Consider the following 19,356-nt stretch of genomic DNA (forward strand, 5'->3'; position numbering starts at 1 on the left):
ACATCTTCAATGAATTACAGTGGAAATTCATCCTTCGGACTAACTTCAGTGGAAAAATTGCACTGGCACGCAGAAGATACATTTGGACACAAAAGCCGGCCCTCTGTGCCTCCCTAGCTGCAGCTGCAGATTAGTTGTGTTTTTCTCTCTCACAAGGTTGAGTTGTAGCAGAGTGTTTCTCTCTCACAAGGTTGAGTTGTAGCAGAGTGTTTCTCTCTCACAAGGTTGAGTTGTAGCAGAGTGTTTCTCTCTCACAAGGTTGAGTTGTAGCAGAGTGTTTCTCTCTCACAAGGTTGAGTTGTAGCAGAGTGTTTCTCTCTCACAAGGTTGAGTTGTAGCAGAGTGTTTCTCTCTCACAAGGTTGAGTTGTAACAGATACAGATGTAGCCCTTAAATGTGTGCTTCACAAAGTAAATATTCAGAAACACAAAATACCTCACAATAAACTAAATCTGAGTGAAATTCACATATACATCGCTAGCAACAGATGCCCTATATGAATGAATGCAACAACACAGGCCTTTTAACCTCAACATATGTTCTGTATTAGTATGTCCTGCTCAAGGGACAGAGAAACACACACACACACACACACTTCATATTCCACAATGAAAATGGGCTTCCTGCAAACAGCCATGTGACTCAGAGAGACCGTCAAACCAGGTTGTGTTCACACAAATGAGCAGAGCGTCATTGTCTTTCACCACAGGATAAACAAAAAGTTGTGTTATGCCCTAAGGACAACAATAAAGTTCTGTTTGGTCAAAGTGGACTCATTTAATAACGAATGGACTTCAGATGTGCTTATCTTTAACTACCAGTAACTGCCTTGTGCCTATGTTAGACCCTAGGAAGCTTGCCATTACCTGAGAGAATGAGAGAGAACACATGGTAGTCAAGACAAATTGGACAAGGCCATTCAGCCTAAACAAGATTGTAAATCAGTTTAATAAAGGGATGAGAAAAAAATAGGAAAAAATTGAGGGAGTAAATTCTGAGATTATTAAGTTTGTTCCCAGTCAAATGTGTCTTTGTAATTACAGTGCCGTCTATGAGAAAAGCGAATCATTCGGCGTAATAAATTCATGTCATATTTCCACTCAAACCAGATTTCTTTCTATATTTCTTAGTGATTGAACACAACTGTTTGCTTAATATGGCATGCTGACTTGCGTCTTGAGAATAGTTTGGTGGAAAATGGACTTGACTATTTTTACAGACTTTTACTGAACTGAGACAGCTGGGTATGAATTCCATTTTCCAAAGCAACTTTATCAACAAATGACATTCATTGCATTCATTTTAGTGTAGCCTACACACCAACACACATTGAACTAGCAATGTCATCAACGACATATTCAGTTGACTATATTGTTAAACGGATGCAATACACAATGTTCCTCAGGACAATGTGGAGCAGTGAACTGACACTCACTCACCATCATGTCATTGGACTCTTCTGGTTTAGTGGTGGGTCTCCCTCCCAGAAACAAGTTATCAACTGGAAAATAAAACAGTCGTACACAAATCAACTGGAGAACCCTTTTACCTTTTCACACAAATCCCAGGACTAAACCCTTATTTAGCAGTGGTCGCCAACCTGTTCCTGGAGGACTGCTCTCTGAGCAAGCTTTTGTGTCAGCACTAACACACTTAATTGTACTAGATCAACTAATCCTCAATACTATTATTAGTCTGGTTAGGTGTGTAAGTTCTGGGCTGGAATAAAAGCCTTCTCATAATGTACCTCTCTAGGACCAGAGTTCATGACCACCTGTTGTACAGTTTAGCAGGTCTGTAGACCTACCTTGCTCTTGCTGCAGTGAGTCGGGGTCTACATCCAGAGTTGTGTTGCTCATGAAGTTCTCCTTGTGCAGGGCTTCAGTGATGTAGTTTCGGAAGTCTGTTATGGTGTAGACCACAGTGGGGCGTTCAACGGCGTCACGGTAAGACTTCTCCACCACGTTGGACTGGAGGTTGATGTAGTCCATGGTCTCGTTACTGATGCCTGCCCCGTCCACTTCCAGAGTCACTGCGTAGTGGACTACCACAGACAAGATACCCCTAGAGGAGCAATATTCATTTGATAGAGAGAGAGAGACATATTGAGGAACAGAGAGACACATTGAGGAACAGTGAGACACATTTTGAGGAACAGAGAGACACATTGAGGAACAGAGAGCGACATTGAGGAACAGAGAGAGAGAGAGAGAGAGAAAGACACATTGAGGAACAGAGAGAAACACATTGAGTAACAGAGAGAGACACGTTGAGGAACAGAGAGAGACACAGTGAGGATCAGAGAAACACATTGAGGAACAGAGAGAGAGAGACACATTGAGGAACAGAGAGAGAGACATATTGAGGAACAGAGAGACACATTGAAGAACAGAGAGACACAATAAGGAACAGAGAGACACATTGAGGAACAGATGCCACATAATAAGACATCATGTCATGTTGGACATAATAAAACATTATAGGAGCTGAAAAAATACTTAAAACAAGTCATAAAAATTAGGGAAAGTGCTGTGAAAACATAATTAGTGATTGTGTGAGTTTACCCACAAGGGTTGGTTAAACCGGTCCTAGCTTAAAGAGGTCCTAGCTTAAAGAGGTCCTAGTTTAAAGAGGTCCTAGCTTAATTATTACAGAGGTCCTAACTTAAAGAGGTCCTAGCTTAATTATTACAGAGGTCCCAACTTAAAGAGGTCCTAGTTTAGGCACAGTGCAGTCAAAAACGTGATTTTCCTGTGTTTTATAGATATTTCCACACAATGAGGTTGGAATTTTACTGTGAAATTGTGAAAATTATGATAATTATGCCCTTTAAGTATAAGAGCTGTTTAAAAAGACTGCCTGAAATTTCTGCCTGTTTTGGTGGTATGGAGCTTATGCCTTTCCATGGTTACATCACCATGCGGTCAGTTATTTAATAGAACAATTAGAAAGAGTTTCAAACCTCTCTGCCAATACCAGCTAGTTTTAAGTTTTCCCCTCCTAACTCAGACCACTCCCAGACAGTCCGAGGGAAATTCTCGCTTGAGAAATTTTTCATTGCTAAGAAGATATTTCTGTTTCTTTTTGACTATTTTAACTGAAATCAATCACAGTAAGATACCTAATTGTTACCCAGAAATTATTTGATATTGAGATAAAAACGGCTGCATTGGAACTTTAAAGTGGTCCTAGCTTGGAGAAGCTATATCCTAATCTAGATACTGAGTTCTGAGGCATAATATTTCCCCCTAGTGTGGGAGAACCTGGTCAGTTTATGACCATCTTCCCTTTCTCCCCCCAGACAGCCCATTTCTCCTTCAGCTCTAATTCCCTGGCAGCTCCGTTTAAAGGTTGCATGCTAACAGGGCTTTATATGACCTGCAGAACAAACTGTGAAGAGCCGAAGGTGGTTTAAAGGCCTCACTGTGCTCGCAACGTTTAGTTTTCCACGATGCCAGTTTGTAGGGGAAACCAGTGAGGGGCTAAACCTGCGGGGGAATCTGGCCTGGAGCCTCCGTACTGGTTGACAGTCAGGAGGAAAGTGATCTTGTCATAAAGCTCTGCCTTTAATCTCATCATCATGACTGGCAGGGGGCCAGCGGGGTGAGCGATGGGGCTTACCCCACTTCGGGGGTGATTGACCATTGCAAGGCCATTAACTGTAAACTGGAGCATTGCAGAACTCGTGTAATATAAAGACACCAACTAACCGAAAACACATAGAAGTCCAATGTGACATGTAGCCAAAAGGAATCACGTTTTAGCTTCGTTTTTTGTGCTTTTCGTGTCTGCAATGGTGCCGATGCACTGAGCTATAATGATTGACAGGCATTGGAAGTATGCTTGTAATGCTGGTAAACATAGTGTGGAACAACTGATCTGAAGACTGTGGCAAGTAAGCAGAAAACATCTAACCATGCAGTAGGTACGGTAAAGGCTTGGTTCTTTGGCTCAGCCAGACACAGATGCACATGCATATCCCATTAGTAGATATACATGTGAGATAGACTCAGAGGGATTTGGGTTAGCTCAACTGTGCAGTCATAATGGTTGAACTGGGAGTGATAGCATTGCAATGAGATGGATTTATCACGCTCCAGTGCACTTTCACACAGGTATCTAGCCCATTATTACAGCACTCTCCAGGACGTCATCAACTGTAATGTGTGTGTCAGTGGTCGTTGTCATGGATTTAGGAGCCATAAATCCTGACATGTGAATGCATTAACAGTAACCAGGTTTCCAGCCATCCTTTTTATGTAAAGTAAAGTACATGTTGGATTAAAAATGTCACGACAGGCCTGATGGGAACAGCAAATCTGTCGGTAAATCTGTCGACAAAACAAATCCGCTAGACAAGGTGGGAGTTAATTATGCGAGATATGGCAGTGGAAACGCCTCTATGTGAATACATTGATAAATATTGAGGGTCTTATTCTGGTGACATGATGATCGATGCTTGGCTGGCTGCCGTTTGACAAATCAAAATGATTGTCCATAACAATCTCATCGTTAAAGTAGCCTGCTGTATATGCTATCTGTTGGCTATAGTGCACGTGCCAAAGTCATAGGGGGCACATTCACTATATAATGCAACATTTGTTTTGTGGTGAAAAAAAACATCATTAAAGTTGTGAGGGAAACCCATTTAACTTGGATTTATTATTCAGTACATGGAATTTAAATGCAAAAGTTATTTCCATGTGCACTACATCATCACGCACACCGTTTTATCCGCAACAAGCATGTGGTTTTTATGCAGATTTTAGAATATTCGCATGAACATCTGTAGCCAACTGGATGTAAACCTTGTGAGACAGTTATTTGGGTCAGAAGAAAGAAAACATGCTTACCTTTGGAGGTCCTTCTGAGGCCTGGACACATTTGGAAAAGACAAAGAAATATTAGAACTTGATATTGAAATAGCATATTGCCTGTTCAATTAAATATGATGCTTTATAGGTAGTAGATCAATGGATTTATAGCTGCTAATGACGCTTACCTGAATTCAACTACAAAGACCTTCTTGAATCCTGGTAACCTTTCAAATGCATCTTCAATCTAGATGAGAACGATGAAAAGAAAACACAATTAATTACCACTTCAAGTTGGAGTTTTTCTCAGGAGAATGAAAAAGATCCACCCTGTTCGCCAGACATGCCTGCATCTATACCAGTACTGTGAATCCTTTACGCCACCAGTTAGCGATATCATTCTCAGTTACTGCAGTATAGACAAAAATCAAGTCAGTCCCCTGTCCAAGTCTGTGTAGTGGCTGTCTGTGTGCTAAAGCTGTCCTCTAGGATCTGTGCCACCTCCCTTCTTTCCCCTCTTGGCCAGCAGCAGTAAGGCTCTGTCCTGTTGTTTACTTATTCATCCTCTCTGTATGTCTGCATCTCAAATGACACTCTATTCCCTATTTAGTGCACTAATTATGACCCGAGCCCCATGGGGCTCTGATCAGGCCCTGGTCAAAAGCACTGCACTATATTGGGAAATAGGCGGCCATTTGGGACACGTCTATAACTAATGGCCTCTGCTCTGACATAAACTCTGGCTCTGCCGGAAAAGGCCAAAATGTGAGGTGGCAACATCCAGCGATGGGAATACACTGTTCGTCACTGTGGGTTCCCAGCAGAGGACATGTTTCCAGAGCTGTCACACTGACTGGTGGACCTCTGATTTTTCCAGGCAGCTTTCTTCCTGTTCTTCAGTGAATACAGTATGTAGCTGGCAAGCCCGGACAACCAGTACAACATTCGAAAGCTGTTTACAGTAAATAGATACAGTAGACTATATATAGATATCTTTCAACCTCTTCTGAACTTTCTGTTTCTACTCTGTACACGCAAGAGTTAATCATGTAAAATACACTGTCCAAAACATTAGGAACACCTGCTTTCCATGACAGATGGATCCCTTATTGATGTCACCTGTTAAATCCACTTCAAACAGTGTAGATGAAGGGGAGAAGACGGGTTAAAGAAGGATTTTTAAGCCCGGAGACAATTGAGACATGGAGTGAGTATGTGCCATTCAGAAGGTGAATGGGCAAGACAAATTATTTGAGTGCCTTTGAACTGGGTATGATAGCAGGTGCCAGGCACACCGGTTTGAATGTTTCAAAAACTGCAACGCAACAGTTTCCCGTGTGTATCTAGAATGGTCCACCACCCAAAGGACATACAGCCAACTTGACACAACAGGAAAGTATTGGAGTCAACATGGGCCAGCATCCCTGTGGAACGCTTTCGACACCTTGTAGAGTCCATGCCCTGACGAATTGAGGCTGTTCTGAGGGCAAACGGAGGTGCAACTCAATATTAGGAAGGTGTTCCTAATGTTCTGTACACTCAGTGTACATCCTGTATGTGAAAACAAAAGCGGGTGTCAAAAAGGACGGGACCAAACAATTGTTTTTACCAAGAGCCTACGTGGGGACAGCAGTATACCAACTCTACTGTACCTTATGGGTGAAATGTTTGGCCACGCGTTGGTAGTAGAAGCTAGAGGGGTCTCTCAGGGCGTCGTTGTAGTTCTCTCCCTTTAGCTGGATTCTGAGTTCTACCACCTGCTCCTTCATGGGTGTGGACGGCCTCGTCATGATGTCCTCGACCTCATTGCCCAGCTAAACACAGGACACAAAAACAGATCACATCATTACAATATCACCTCACTCTCATTCATTTCAGTAGACAGTGTCTTTAATCTATAGCTGATGCACCTCTCTTATTGTGTGTTTAAGAAGGCTTCTATATCCTTTATGAAGTAACAATTTGATTATTGATTCTGTATTTCATTGATTGCAATAATAATAACCTCGTTATTTCCTTACCGTGTTTTCCACCTCTGTTATGATATCTTGGATCCCCAGGAAGTCATCATTTGTTTCTTCTGGTTCTTCTGTGACCCTATAACGACCACCATTATTGTTCTCCTCTGCATCCCTATAACGATCGCCATTATTGTTCTCCTCTGTGTCCGTCAAAATTCCAGTTTCAGTGGTGACCTCATGAGTAATCTCCACAGCAGCCTCCTGTGTCGCCTCTGGAGTGGACTCACCTGCAGCCTCTGTGGTTATCCCTGCTGCAGCTTCTGAACGCTCTAGAATGATCTCTTCGGAAGCCTCTTCTGTAGTTTCTGTAATTATCTTTTTGGAAGCCTCTTCTGTAGCTTCTGGAGTGATCTCGACTACTGCCTCAGATAGGACCCCTTCTGAAGCCTCTGGAGTTTCCTCCTCTGATGGTTCTAGAATTTCCTCCTCAGAATTTTCTGGAATTTCCTCCTCTGAAGGTTCTGGTGTTATCTCTTCTGGAGTCACTGAAACTGTTTCTTCTACAGTTTCTGTTGAGTCTTCTTCAGCAGCTTCCAGCGTTATCTCTACAGTCTCTGGGGGGATTTCTTCTACAGCTTCTGTTGAGTCTTCTTCAGCAGCTTCCAGAGTTATCTCTACAGTCTCTGGGGGGATTTCTTCTACAGCTTCTGTTGAGTCTTCTTCAGCAGCTTCCAGAGTTATCTCTACAGTCTCTGGGGGGATTTCTTCTACAGCTTCTGGAGTGTCTTCCACTGCAGTCTCCAAAGGGACCTCTTCTGCTTCCTCAGGAACTTCTTCAGTAGACTCTGGAGTTACCTCTATCTCCACCTCGGGATTGTCCTCTACTGCAGTTTCTTCTGTAATCTCCTCAGCCTCTGGAGGTTCCTCCACTACATATTCTGGAGTTACCTCTACTTCAACATCAGGAGTGACCTCCAAAGTGGCTTCTGAGGTGACCTCCACCGTAACTTCCTTCATCTCTACTTCAGCCTCAGGAGTGACTTCAGCCTTTATTGTTGCTTCTTCAGTGATCCCTGTTACATCCTCTGGAACGGCATTTACGGAAGTTTCTGGAGTGACTTCTTCCTCAGGACCAATCTCTATTACCACTTCATTAGTAGTAGTGGCCAAAGTATCCTCTAGTACAGCCTCTGGAGTGATCTCCTCAGTACCCTCGAGAATCAAATGCGTTGTGGCATCTGAGATAACTTCCTCTAAAATCTCAGGGGTCTCCTCTTCAGTGTCTTCTGGGGCAACATTTACAGTAGCCTCCGAGGTGACCTCCACAGGGAGCTCCTGAATGTCTCCATCTGAATCCTCTGAGGTGTCCTCCACAGGGGGCTCATGAACGTCTCCATCTGAACCCTCTGAAGGGATCTCCATGGCAGCTTCAGGCTCTGAAGTGTCCTCTGGAGAAACTTTTGGAATCAACTCTGCTGCAGCTTCCTCATCTGTTGTCTCAGAAGTGTCCTCTGGAGAAATGTCTGGAGTTAATTCTGCTGCATCCTCTGGAATATCCTCATCTGTAGTATCTTCTGACGTTGCTTTGGTAGCAATGTCTGAAGTGGTCTCCAAAGTGATGTTTTCTTCTACCGCAGCCTTTGTGATCTCCTCATCTGTGGTATCTGAAGTGACCTCTATGGCAGCCTCTTTAATCTTCTCATCTATGGTGTCTGAAGTGATTTCTGTGTCACCCTCTGTGATCTCCTTGTCTATGGTTTCTGAAGTGATTTCGGTAGTACCCTCTGTGATCTCCTTGTCTATGGTATCTGAAGTGATCTCTATGGCAGCCTCTTTAATCTTCTCATCTATGGTGTCTGAAGTGATTTCTGTGTCACCCTCTGTGATCTCCTTGTCCATGGTTTCTGAAGTGATTTCGGTAGTACCCTCTGTGATCTCCTTGTCTATGGTATCTGAAGTGATTTCTGTGTCACCCTCTGTGATCTCCTTGTCTATGGTGTCTGAAGTGATTTCTGTAGTACCCTCTGTGATCTTCTTGTCTATGGTATCTGAAGTGATTTCTGTAGTACCCTCTGTGATCTCCTTGTCTATGGTATCTGAAGTGATTTCTGTAGTACCCTCTGTGATCTCCTTGTCTATGGTGTCTGAAGTGATTTCTGTAGTACCCTCTGTGATCTCCTTGTCTATGGTGTCTGAAGTGATTTCTGTAGTACCCTCTGTGATCTCCTTGTCTATGGTATCTGAAGTGATTTCTGTAGTACCCTCTGTGATCTTCTTGTCTATGGTATCTGAAGTGATTTCTGTAGTACCCTCTGTGATCTCCTTGTCTATGGTATCTGAAGTGATTTCTGTGGCACCCTCTGTGATCTCCTTGTCTATGGTATCTGAAGTGATTTCTGTAGTACCCTCTGTGATCTCCTTGTCTATGGTGTCTGAAGTGATTTCTGTAGTACCCTCTGTGATCTCCTTGTCTATGGTGTCTGAAGTGATTTCTGTAGTACCCTCTGTGATCTCCTTGTCTATGGTGTCTGAAGTGATTTCTGTAGTACCCTCTGTGATCTCCTTGTCTATGGTATCTGAAGTAATTTCTGTGGCACCCTCTGTGATCTCCTTGTCTATGGTATCTGAAGTGATTTCTGTAGTACCCTCTGTGATCTCCTTGTCTATGGTATCTGAAGTGATTTCTGTAGTACCCTCTGTGATCTCCTTGTCTATGGTGTCTGAAGTGATTTCTGTAGTACCCTCTGTGATCTCCTTGTCTATGGTATCTGAAGTGATTTCTGTGGCACCCTCTGTGATCTCCTTGTCTATGGTATCTGAAGTGATTTCTGTGGCACCCTCTGTGATCTCCTTGTCTATGGTATCTGAAGTAATTTCTGTGGCACCCTCTGTGATCTCCTTGTCTATGGTATCTGAAGTGATTTCTGTGGCACCCTCTGTGATCTCCTTGTCTATGGTATCTGAAGTGATTTCTGTGGCAGCCTCCGAAGGCGCTTCAGAAGTGGTTTCAGAAATGTCCTCCAAAGAAGTTTCTGGAATAAATTTTATTTCAGGTTCTGGGATATCCTTGTCTGTGGACCCAACAGGCATATCGATGGCAGCTTCTGAAGGGACCTCTGCAGGGATCTCAACGGCAGCCTCTGATGGGACCTCTGCAGCGGCCTCTTCTGCCTCCTCCACTGTATTGTGTGTGGTATCTGAGATTACTTCCTCATACATTTTCCCAATTACCTCATTAATGGGCTCGTGGATGACAGTGACAATAGGTTCAGGTGTGATCTCCACAGTGTCATCTGAGGTAGCATCGGATGATTCCTCAACAGCAGCCATATTAACCTCCTGGACAGCCTCATCGCTAGTCTCAGCAATGACTTCAACTGCTGTTTCGGAGTTGACGTCAAAGGCAGCTTCGGTAGTGGCGTCCTCTCCTATCTCCTGTATTGTCTCGTCGGTCTCTGAGGTGACGTCGATGTCAGCATCTTCAGTCACAGAGTCAGTAGTTTCTGGCGGGACCATCTCTGTGACCTCCTCAACTGGCTCTGCAGTAATTACAGGAATGACGTCAACATCTCCTCGCAAGGTTGGGAAGGTGTCTGGCTGTACGACAATGACTTCATTGTCTACAGAAGAAAACAAGAAGGGACCCAGAAACAAAGAATATATAAGTATGAATAAAAAGAGGGTTTATTATACGTGACACAGAATACAATTATATAAGAAAACATTCTACATGACATCAATGAATTGCTACTGAACATGTCTGGCACTAAAATTGAAAAGTAGTGTGTTCAGACAAGCGGTTCAGACAATCTCTTAGGAAAGTCTAGCGGTCCCTCTATCCACTGTCCATTGACAACGTGGTGTGTCACGTAAGAAGGATTAAAGGCCTATTCTGGGAGCAACGTGTGTCTTGATCAGGCTACAGTAGTCCTATGCAGCACCCACAATAACCTCAAGACAGTACTACACTACAGACAGGGGCTAATAGTCTAGCTATACTGTCACTGATCAACAGATGGCATAAAAGACAGATGCATTTTGCCAAGACACTGAATTGAGGTTAAGAGGTTAACCTTTTTGGGTGGTGGCCAATTCTGGTGGAGTTGCTGCGGTTGGACTGTGTGAAAGAGAGACAATCAATCAGTAACTTCAACATGTTGGACTGTGTGAAAGAGAGACAATCAATCAGTAACTTCATCATGTTGGACTGTGTGAAAGAGAGACAATCAATCAGTAACTTCAACATGTTGGACTGTGTGAAAGAGAGACAATCAATCAGTAACTTCCACATGTTGAACTGTGTGAAAGAGAGACAATCAATCAGTAATTTCAACATGTTGGACTGTGTGAAAGAGAGACAATCAATCAGTAACTTCAACATGTTGGACTGTGTGAAAGAGAGACAATCAATCAGTAACTTCAACATGTTGGACTGTGTGAAAGAGAGACAATCAATCAGTAACTTCGACATGTTGGACTGTGTGAAAGATAGACAATCAATCAGTAACTTCAACATGTTGGACTGTGTGAAAGAGAGACAATCAATCAGTAAGTTCAACATGTTGGACTGTGTGAAAGAGAGACAATCAATCAGTAACTTTAACATGTTGGACTGTGTGAAAGAGAGACAATCAATCAGTAACTTCAACATGTTGGACTGTGTGAAAGAGAGACAATCAATCAGTAACTTCGACATGTTGGACTGTGTGAAAGATAGACAATCAATCAGTAACTTCCACATGTTGGACTGTGTGAAAGAGAGACAATCAATCAGTAATTTCAACATGTTGGACTGTGTGAAAGAGAGACAATCAATCAGTAACTTCAACATGTTGGACTGTGTGAAAGAGAGACAATCAATCAGTAACTTCCACATGTTGAACTGTGTGAAAGAGAGACAATCAATCAGTAATTTCAACATGTTGGACTGTGTGAAAGAGAGACAATCAATCAGTAACTTCCACATGTTGAACTGTGTGAAAGAGAGACAATCAATCAGTAATTTCAACATGTTGGACTGTGTGAAAGAGAGACAATTAATCAGTAACTTCAACATGTTGGACTGTGTGAAAGAGAGACAATCAATCAGTAACTTCAACATGTTGGACTGTGTGAAAGAGAGACAATCAATCAGTAACTTTGACATGTTGGACTATGTGAAAGAGAGACAATCAATCAGTAACTTCAACATGTTGGACTGTGTGAAAGAGAGACAATCAATCAGTAACTTTGACATGTTGGACTGTGTGAAAGATAGACAATCAATCAGTAACTTTAACATGTTGGACTGTGTGAAAGAGAGACAATCAATCAGTAACTTCAACATGTTGGACTGTGTGAAAGAGAGACAATCAATCAGTAACTTTAACATGTTGGACTGTGTGAAAGAGAGACAATCAATCAGTAACTTCAACATGTTGGACTGTGTGAAAGAGAGACAATCAATCAGTAACTTTGACATGTTGGACTATGTGAAAGAGAGACAATCAATCAGTAACTTCAACATGTTGGACTGTGTGAAAGAGAGACAATCAATCAGTAACTTCAACATGTTGGACTGTGTGAAAGAGATACAATCAATCAGTAACTTCCACATGTTGGACTGTGTGAAAGAGAGACAATCAATCAGTAATTTCAACATGTTGGACTGTGTGAAAGAGAGACAATCAATCAGTAGCTTCAACATGTTGGACTGTGTGAAAGAGAGACAATCAATCAGTAACTTCCACATGTTGAACTGTGTGAAAGAGAGACAATCAATCAGTAATTTCAACATGTTGGACTGTGTGAAAGAGAGACAATCAATCAGTAACTTCAACATGTTGGACTGTGTGAAAGAGAGACAATCAATCAGTAACTTTGACATGTTGGACTATGTGAAAGAGAGACAATCAATCAGTAACTTCAACATGTTGGACTGTGTGAAAGAGAGACAATCAATCAGTAACTTCGACATGTTGGACTGTGTGAAAGATAGACAATCAATCAGTAACTTCAACATGTTGGACTGTGTGAAAGAGAGACAATCAATCAGTAACTTTAACATGTTGGACTGTGTGAAAGAGAGACAATCAATCAGTAACTTCAACATGTTGGACTGTGTGAAAGAGAGACAATCAATCAGTAACTTCGACATGTTGGACTGTGTGAAAGAGAGACAATCAATCAGTAACTTCAACATGTTGGACTGTGTGAAAGAGAGACAATCAATCAGTAACTTCCACATATTGGACTGTGTGAAAGAGAGACAATCAATCAGTAACTTCCACATATTGGACTGTGTGAAAGAGAGACGATCAATCAGTAACTTCCACATGTGATACAAAAGATTCTAGGTTGTAAAGCTCCCACTCATACCTGTGTAATAAAATGGCAGTTACACAGGAATGTACAGCGTCATTATAATAATTACATAGTACTTCAAACTGGTATACCTGTTCAAATGGCTTTCATGCTATTGTGATGTCATTTGCAAATCTTTAACATTTTGTAAATCAAAACCAGGTATTACATGTTGTTACACTGTAGCCCTGTATGTAACTACCAGGTATTACACTGTAGCCCTGTATGTAACTACCAGGTATTACACTGTAGCCCTGTATGTAACTACCAGGTATTACACTGTACTCCTGTATGTAACTACCAGGTATTACACTGTACCCCTGTATGGAACTACCAGGTATTACACTGTAGCCCTGTATGTAACTACCAGGTATTACACTGTACCCCTGTATGGAACTACCAGGTATTACAAAAGTAGACCTGCTATAATACTTTCCTGTTACTGTCTACATGCGTGTAGCTACAGGCACAGCAAGCTGTCTACAGCAGTGGCTATGATCATACAACAATGTAGTAGTTGTATGAATCTGGTTGAAGCAAGGGGGGAAAGGTTGAGCAGGCTGCAGAGCTGTGTGGTGCACAGAGGCTGCCGTGATGTCACATTTACATGTTACATCTTCATCATTTAGCAGACTCTTATCCAGAGCGACTTATATACATGTTCATACTTTTTCATACTAGTCCCCGTGGGAATCGAACCCACAACCCTGGTGTTGCAAGTGCCATGCTCTACCAACTGAGCTACATGGGACTACATCACTGTTATGGATAGCATACAACACAGCAGTGTTTCTATAGAGCTGTGTGGGCACCAAGACAGCAGGCTTTAGTGTTGGGAACAGGCCTACCTGCACACTTTGGACCCTGAGCTTGTGGGCTCGCTGACGTGGATGGGACGGGGATGAGGAGAACATGGAAGTGGTGTAAATACAATGTGGTTGATGAGGGGTTGAGGTTGAGTAACGTGTGTGACGTTCAGCGGGGTGCAACATTCTGTACGTCTGCTCTAAGTGACCCGAACCTTCTGTAACGTTGCATCCTGCTGAACGTAACCCAGGCATGTACTTATTTTGCGTTGTGACAGAATGCAAGTGCTGGTATCTCACAGAGACATTGGAACGTTTGGAACTCACCTATTCAGAGCAGCAGTCATCACCACTCTCTGAAATAAAAACAGAATCCATTGATCAATAAAGCTTCTCAATCACATACAAATAAACTACACACACTTGTACACACACACCCCTACTCACACACATCAATATCCGTAACGTTTTACACATCAAAATGTACAAAATTCTCACTCACAGCCCTAACAAGAGAGACGTGCTCCTCTGATCGGCTGAAGTTGCTGCCAATCTCCATCACGCTGACAGTTCCATCCTGACATAAGTTAACCCAGGCCTGGTACTCATCTCTCTCAGGTAGACGGTCCCAGAAGATCTTGAACGCCTCCCACACTGTCTCCTGACACACTGGGCAGCACACAGACACAGGACTGGGTCAGAGACTAGCTTTCACACCTGGAATTTTTTGTGTACTTCCTGATTGGACAGAATTGAAATGGAATTGACCCCAACTTTGATTGACACAGAGACATGTGACACAGAGGTCGCACTCTGTGACACAGATGGATGTAGAAGAAGACCCGCTTAACGTATATGAATATTCAATCTAGATTTAAATAACACTGTGTAGTACAAGCACATGGTAACCAAAACAAACATTGCCATTTAGCTGACATTTAGCCAGCGATCCTGACAGGAAAAATCTCTCCAATGGACAGCTATGAAAAATGAAGGCAATCAGGGAAATGTGAGGTCATTTTTTGATCCATACACACATATACTCCCAGGTTCCAGACAGCATCACCATTTCACCACCACTGCTGACATTGAAATTACTTCTCAGCTCAAGACATGTGGTTTTCACAATGTACCAGTACCTCTGCTTTGGAACAAAAAAAGCTGGCAAAAAACGTTAACCCCCTTTCTTTTTCTCTCAATCTGCAACCACATCTGTAGGCTACATTTCAGGTTTGGAGGCTGAGGACAACCAGAAAGCCCTTGGTAGAGGAGCTAGCGGGAGCAGGCCTGAGGGCTCTCATATTTTCCTGGCAGCATGGCTCATCTGATCAATGTCTAGAGGACTACTATTTCGGTAGCGAGGCAGGGTTCAGACCGAGGACTGGGGCTTTCTCTCTAAGCTTCCCCAGGTGGAGCACCACGTGTTTGGATTGAACTGACAGAAGGGCACCCTGGTGCAAGGCTGTCTGGTGCCAGGCTCTCTGCCTGGCCTCACCTGAAATCTGGCCCTTACCCATATCAATCAGTCTGTACCAAAATTAGGTTTGACTTTGACCTTAAACGTGGAGCGTTTCTCAGCCTCCATGACTGACTACCATAACTATAGCCCTTGAATCATGATAGATTAGTTACTGTTGTTGATTGACTTCTAGTCATTTCTGATAGAGACTGATAGAGAATGGTAACACCGGGCTGTATTTCAACAGCTGAAGCCATGCACGTGGATGACCATAGGGCTTTAATAAAGAGGCTGGAAAAGTACTGCTTACTGCATGGTTCATGTTGGAGGTGATTAAAGAGCACACATTTACATGACAAACATCTATTTATCTTCCCCACCTGTCCATTCCCAATTAAATATAAGATAATCACAGAAAGTTGTACTCATTTTGATGGTATATAATGGTTTTGTTAGCCTTCTGTCACATACACTCTTAGAAAAAAAAGGCACTATCTAGAACCTAAAAGGGTTCTTCGGCTGTCCCCATAGGAGACCCTTTTGAGGAACACTTCTTGGTTGCAGGTAGACCCCTTTTGTTTCCAGGTAGAACCCTTTTGGCTTCCACGTAAAACCCTTTCCACAGAGGGTTCTACATGGAACCCAAAAGGGTTTTACCTGGAACCAAAAGGGTTATTCTATGGGGACAGCCGAAGAACCCTTTTGAAAACCTTTTGCATAAGAGTGCATGCACCACAGGAATTCAATTAATCTGGCTGAACAACAAAGATTGTAGATGAATAGACTCCAGGTCATAATGAATCCCCAGGGCCCATGAGATACAGTAGTGAAAAAGCTTACCTCGCTGGTGAAAGTACTTCAGATGGTTTTCTATCGCCTGGTCTACAGTCTCTTGAGAACAAAGCTTCACTCCACTGGGGAAAAGAATATTCCGCTTTCGTCTAGAAATAGCACCCTTTCCTTTGTATGTATTGTGGGTCAAGGCCTCCAGACCTTCATCTGACTCCAGTTGTCTTGAAATCCCAGAGGGGTCTTGAGATTTCAAGTGTTTCACTACCAAACCTCTATCCATAGCAACCCCATGTGAAGCATCTGTAAAAGTACATGAGACAGTTATACATGTGACCAGAAGTCAAACAGTCATCATTAAATCCTCTACTGTACCTACCCGTGTCAAAGTATCCTGTCAGAAGGATGGCAGACACAACCCAAAAAACACAGTTCCTCGTTAGCCCCGGCATTTCTCAAAGGATCCAAGATGCAGCCCCAGTCTAGAGTAAATCTTCTCAATCCTTCTCAGTTCATCAACAATAGGGTTTTGTTTACTGTCCATCCACTTGATAGCATTGTGTAAAAATAGGGCTATTCCTCTGGTTATTCCTCGTGAGCTAGGCTATCCCCCCAGTGTAACGGGATGTGGTTACAGTGCTGAAGACAGCTCCCCAGCCTTACTCAGGTAAGCAGATGGGACTTTGGCAAGAGATTTCTTTCTGCTTCCTAATCCTATTTGATAAGCTTTAGTGGTGCCTCTGCAAGACTTTAGTCTAACCGTGCATGGTTGTTTAACTTGTGAATAATCTGTGTAGGCCAATGTTGGGAATAGGGATAATGATGGTCATTTTATTTTTTACATAATTGCATATTTTCACAGCTGCAAAACATGCAAAAACAACTTATCCTACTTGGACATACTTTATATCCTATAAATTGCTAATTTAAGTGATATGATTGGCTTGGTCTGCTTATTAAATGATTAAAACATTAATTCATTACTTACTCATTCCTTTTATATTTACAGTACTGCAGAGATTCACAATGTGAAATGTGATTCTCACGGTGACATTATCAACAGATGTGAAATGCATTCAAAATCACCACAAATTGAATGTGGCCTTCATTTAAGCTAGAGAGAGTATGTGAATGTGTCCTTTGTCTCTGTCTTTCAGGGCAATCTTCAAACCTCTCTGCCCAATGCCATTACACACAGCAGTAAGTATAGGTAGGTCAGTATAAATTCAGGTGAGTACAGATGTAGGATCTTAATTTGATCACTCTTTTGTCGCTGAGAATTTTCCCGCACAGCAGGAAATGCAAACTTGTAGTGTATTCAAGTTTTAAAAAGGATTCTAAAGTTCGTAATTTCCACTTTAAAATGTATCGAACCCGACAAGAAATGTCCATTCATTATAATCCACATAATTAAAATGTCCTGTTTCTCCAGGATTATTTTCCTGCTGGAGCAAACTGGCTCAAATTAAGATATTACAGCTGTATGTGTAGGTGAGTCAGTAGAGGTCAGTGTTTGTGGAACCTGCTGTACCACAACACAGACATGCAATCTTTCCGGGAGGCTGATTTGGTGGTGAGTAATGAACATTGATGCCAATAAGCTCACCTGACCTGTAGCAGGACAGTGCAGCTCAAGGGGGTAGACCCAGGTGACTAGATGCTACTTATCCTTTCTGACAGGAAAGGTGCTTATTCCCTTCAGGACAGAGGAAATCAGAACAGAACAGCAAACGGAATTGTCCGTCTGTCTATTGTATTCACAACGGCAAACATTGTTGTGGCAGACAATTGACATCTGTAAATAGGACTTCAAATAAGGGCCAGTGTTTGGTATAAAGCATTGGATTCATTCCAGTATCAATCAAATGTATTTATAAAGCCCTTCTTACATCAGCTGATGTCACAAAGTGCTGTACAGAAACCCAGCCTAAAACCACAAACAGCAAGCAATGCAGGTGTAGAAGCACAGTGGCTAGGAAAATCTCCCTAGAAAGGCCAGAACCTAGGAAGAAACCTAGGGGTGGCTAGTCCTCTTCTGGCTGTGCTGGGTGGAGATTATAACAGAACATGAGTTATAGATCCGTAATTTTCATTGAAAGAATGTCTAAGAAGTGGTAGATCTGTTCTGTGTGTGCTATTTCTATGCTTCCTATTCTTAAATTTAGGTTTTGCATATTTTACTTTCGGTTTTGCACACCAGCTTCAAACAGCTGAAAATACTATATTTTTGCTTATGGAAAATATATTTCAACAGCGGTTTAGATGGTACAATGATTTTCTACGCTATACTTGCTTGTTTTGTCACATAAACTGAAATTAGGCAAACTATTAGAACTTTAGCAACCAGGAAATGGTGGAGCGATTTCTGCATAGTGCAACTTTACTTAAGCTAACACTTATTTATTATAAATAACTCTAGTCACTACACTATGTCTTGCTGTGTTTCAAAACACAAGGAGACGAAAACAGGAAGTGATCTGGCCCATCTGGACCATCAAAGGGATGATTCACTTTTCTATTGGCGTCATGGCATTCACATCATTGGAGAAGTACTACATGATCAGATTTGAGCTACACCCGATGACCTTTCCATTAGTCCTGAATCCCAAGCAAACGCACAGCTGGTTGATAAATCTCCTCTTTGCATGGTAACACAACTGACGTGCATGTAGTTCAGTGACTCGACTGTGTCCCAACTGGGACCCCTTAGTAAGACTTGATAGCACTGTTTTCTATCGGTGCTATGGATACTTAGAGACTATGCATGAGGGAGAGCTGTTATTAAAGCCATTGTGGTTTGGAAGTAGAATGGCATAGCTAGCATATCATCCAGTGGAAGTAATTTTCTATGTCTTTTGGGAGTCCGTTGAATATGCCGTAATTTTCCAGTCCACGCATGGGTTCACTTGTTTGAAGGTTCCATAAATTATCTAGACAAGAAGTTGACACCCAATAGTGGATTTGTACAGAGAAGAAGAAGAAATCAGAGGGTTATCCTTGTTTCCAGGGGGGTGAAGTAAAACCACTGAAACATATCAGAGGGGATATGGGTGTTCCATGCAAGGGTTAGGGTTGGGCTAGGGTTAGAGTTATGGGTATGGTTGAGGCTAGGTTTGAATAGGATGTGGACATGAAGCTAGGGTTAGGGTTGAACAGGATGTGGACATGAAGGTAGAGTTAGGGTT

At 42.3% G+C, this 19,356-nt stretch overlaps 1 protein-coding gene across 1 annotated transcript in view; it reads right to left on the reverse strand.

Moving 5' to 3' along the window:
• The window catches only part of LOC115129889 (interphotoreceptor matrix proteoglycan 2-like), a 32,983-nt gene extending 16,191 nt beyond the window's left edge, over positions 1-16,792 (reverse strand). The window contains exons 1-12 of the mRNA XM_065018201.1: positions 16,551-16,792; positions 16,223-16,474; positions 14,426-14,592; positions 14,251-14,279; positions 13,966-13,998; positions 10,849-10,892; positions 6,836-10,395; positions 6,467-6,628; positions 5,003-5,061; positions 4,854-4,874; positions 1,808-2,064; positions 1,440-1,501 (exon numbers count right to left, since the gene is read on the reverse strand). Of these exons, the coding sequence (XP_064874273.1) occupies positions 1,440-1,501; positions 1,808-2,064; positions 4,854-4,874; positions 5,003-5,061; positions 6,467-6,628; positions 6,836-10,395; positions 10,849-10,892; positions 13,966-13,998; positions 14,251-14,279; positions 14,426-14,592; positions 16,223-16,474; positions 16,551-16,623 (4,719 nt within the window). The 5' untranslated portion in view covers positions 16,624-16,792. The remainder of the gene's footprint in view (positions 1-1,439; positions 1,502-1,807; positions 2,065-4,853; positions 4,875-5,002; positions 5,062-6,466; positions 6,629-6,835; positions 10,396-10,848; positions 10,893-13,965; positions 13,999-14,250; positions 14,280-14,425; positions 14,593-16,222; positions 16,475-16,550) is intronic.
• Positions 16,793-19,356: the final 2,564 nt, after the last annotated feature.

This window comes from Oncorhynchus nerka, linkage group LG5 (assembly GCF_034236695.1).
Source record: "Oncorhynchus nerka isolate Pitt River linkage group LG5, Oner_Uvic_2.0, whole genome shotgun sequence".
In the NCBI taxonomy this organism is placed as follows: Eukaryota; Metazoa; Chordata; class Actinopteri; order Salmoniformes; family Salmonidae; genus Oncorhynchus; species Oncorhynchus nerka.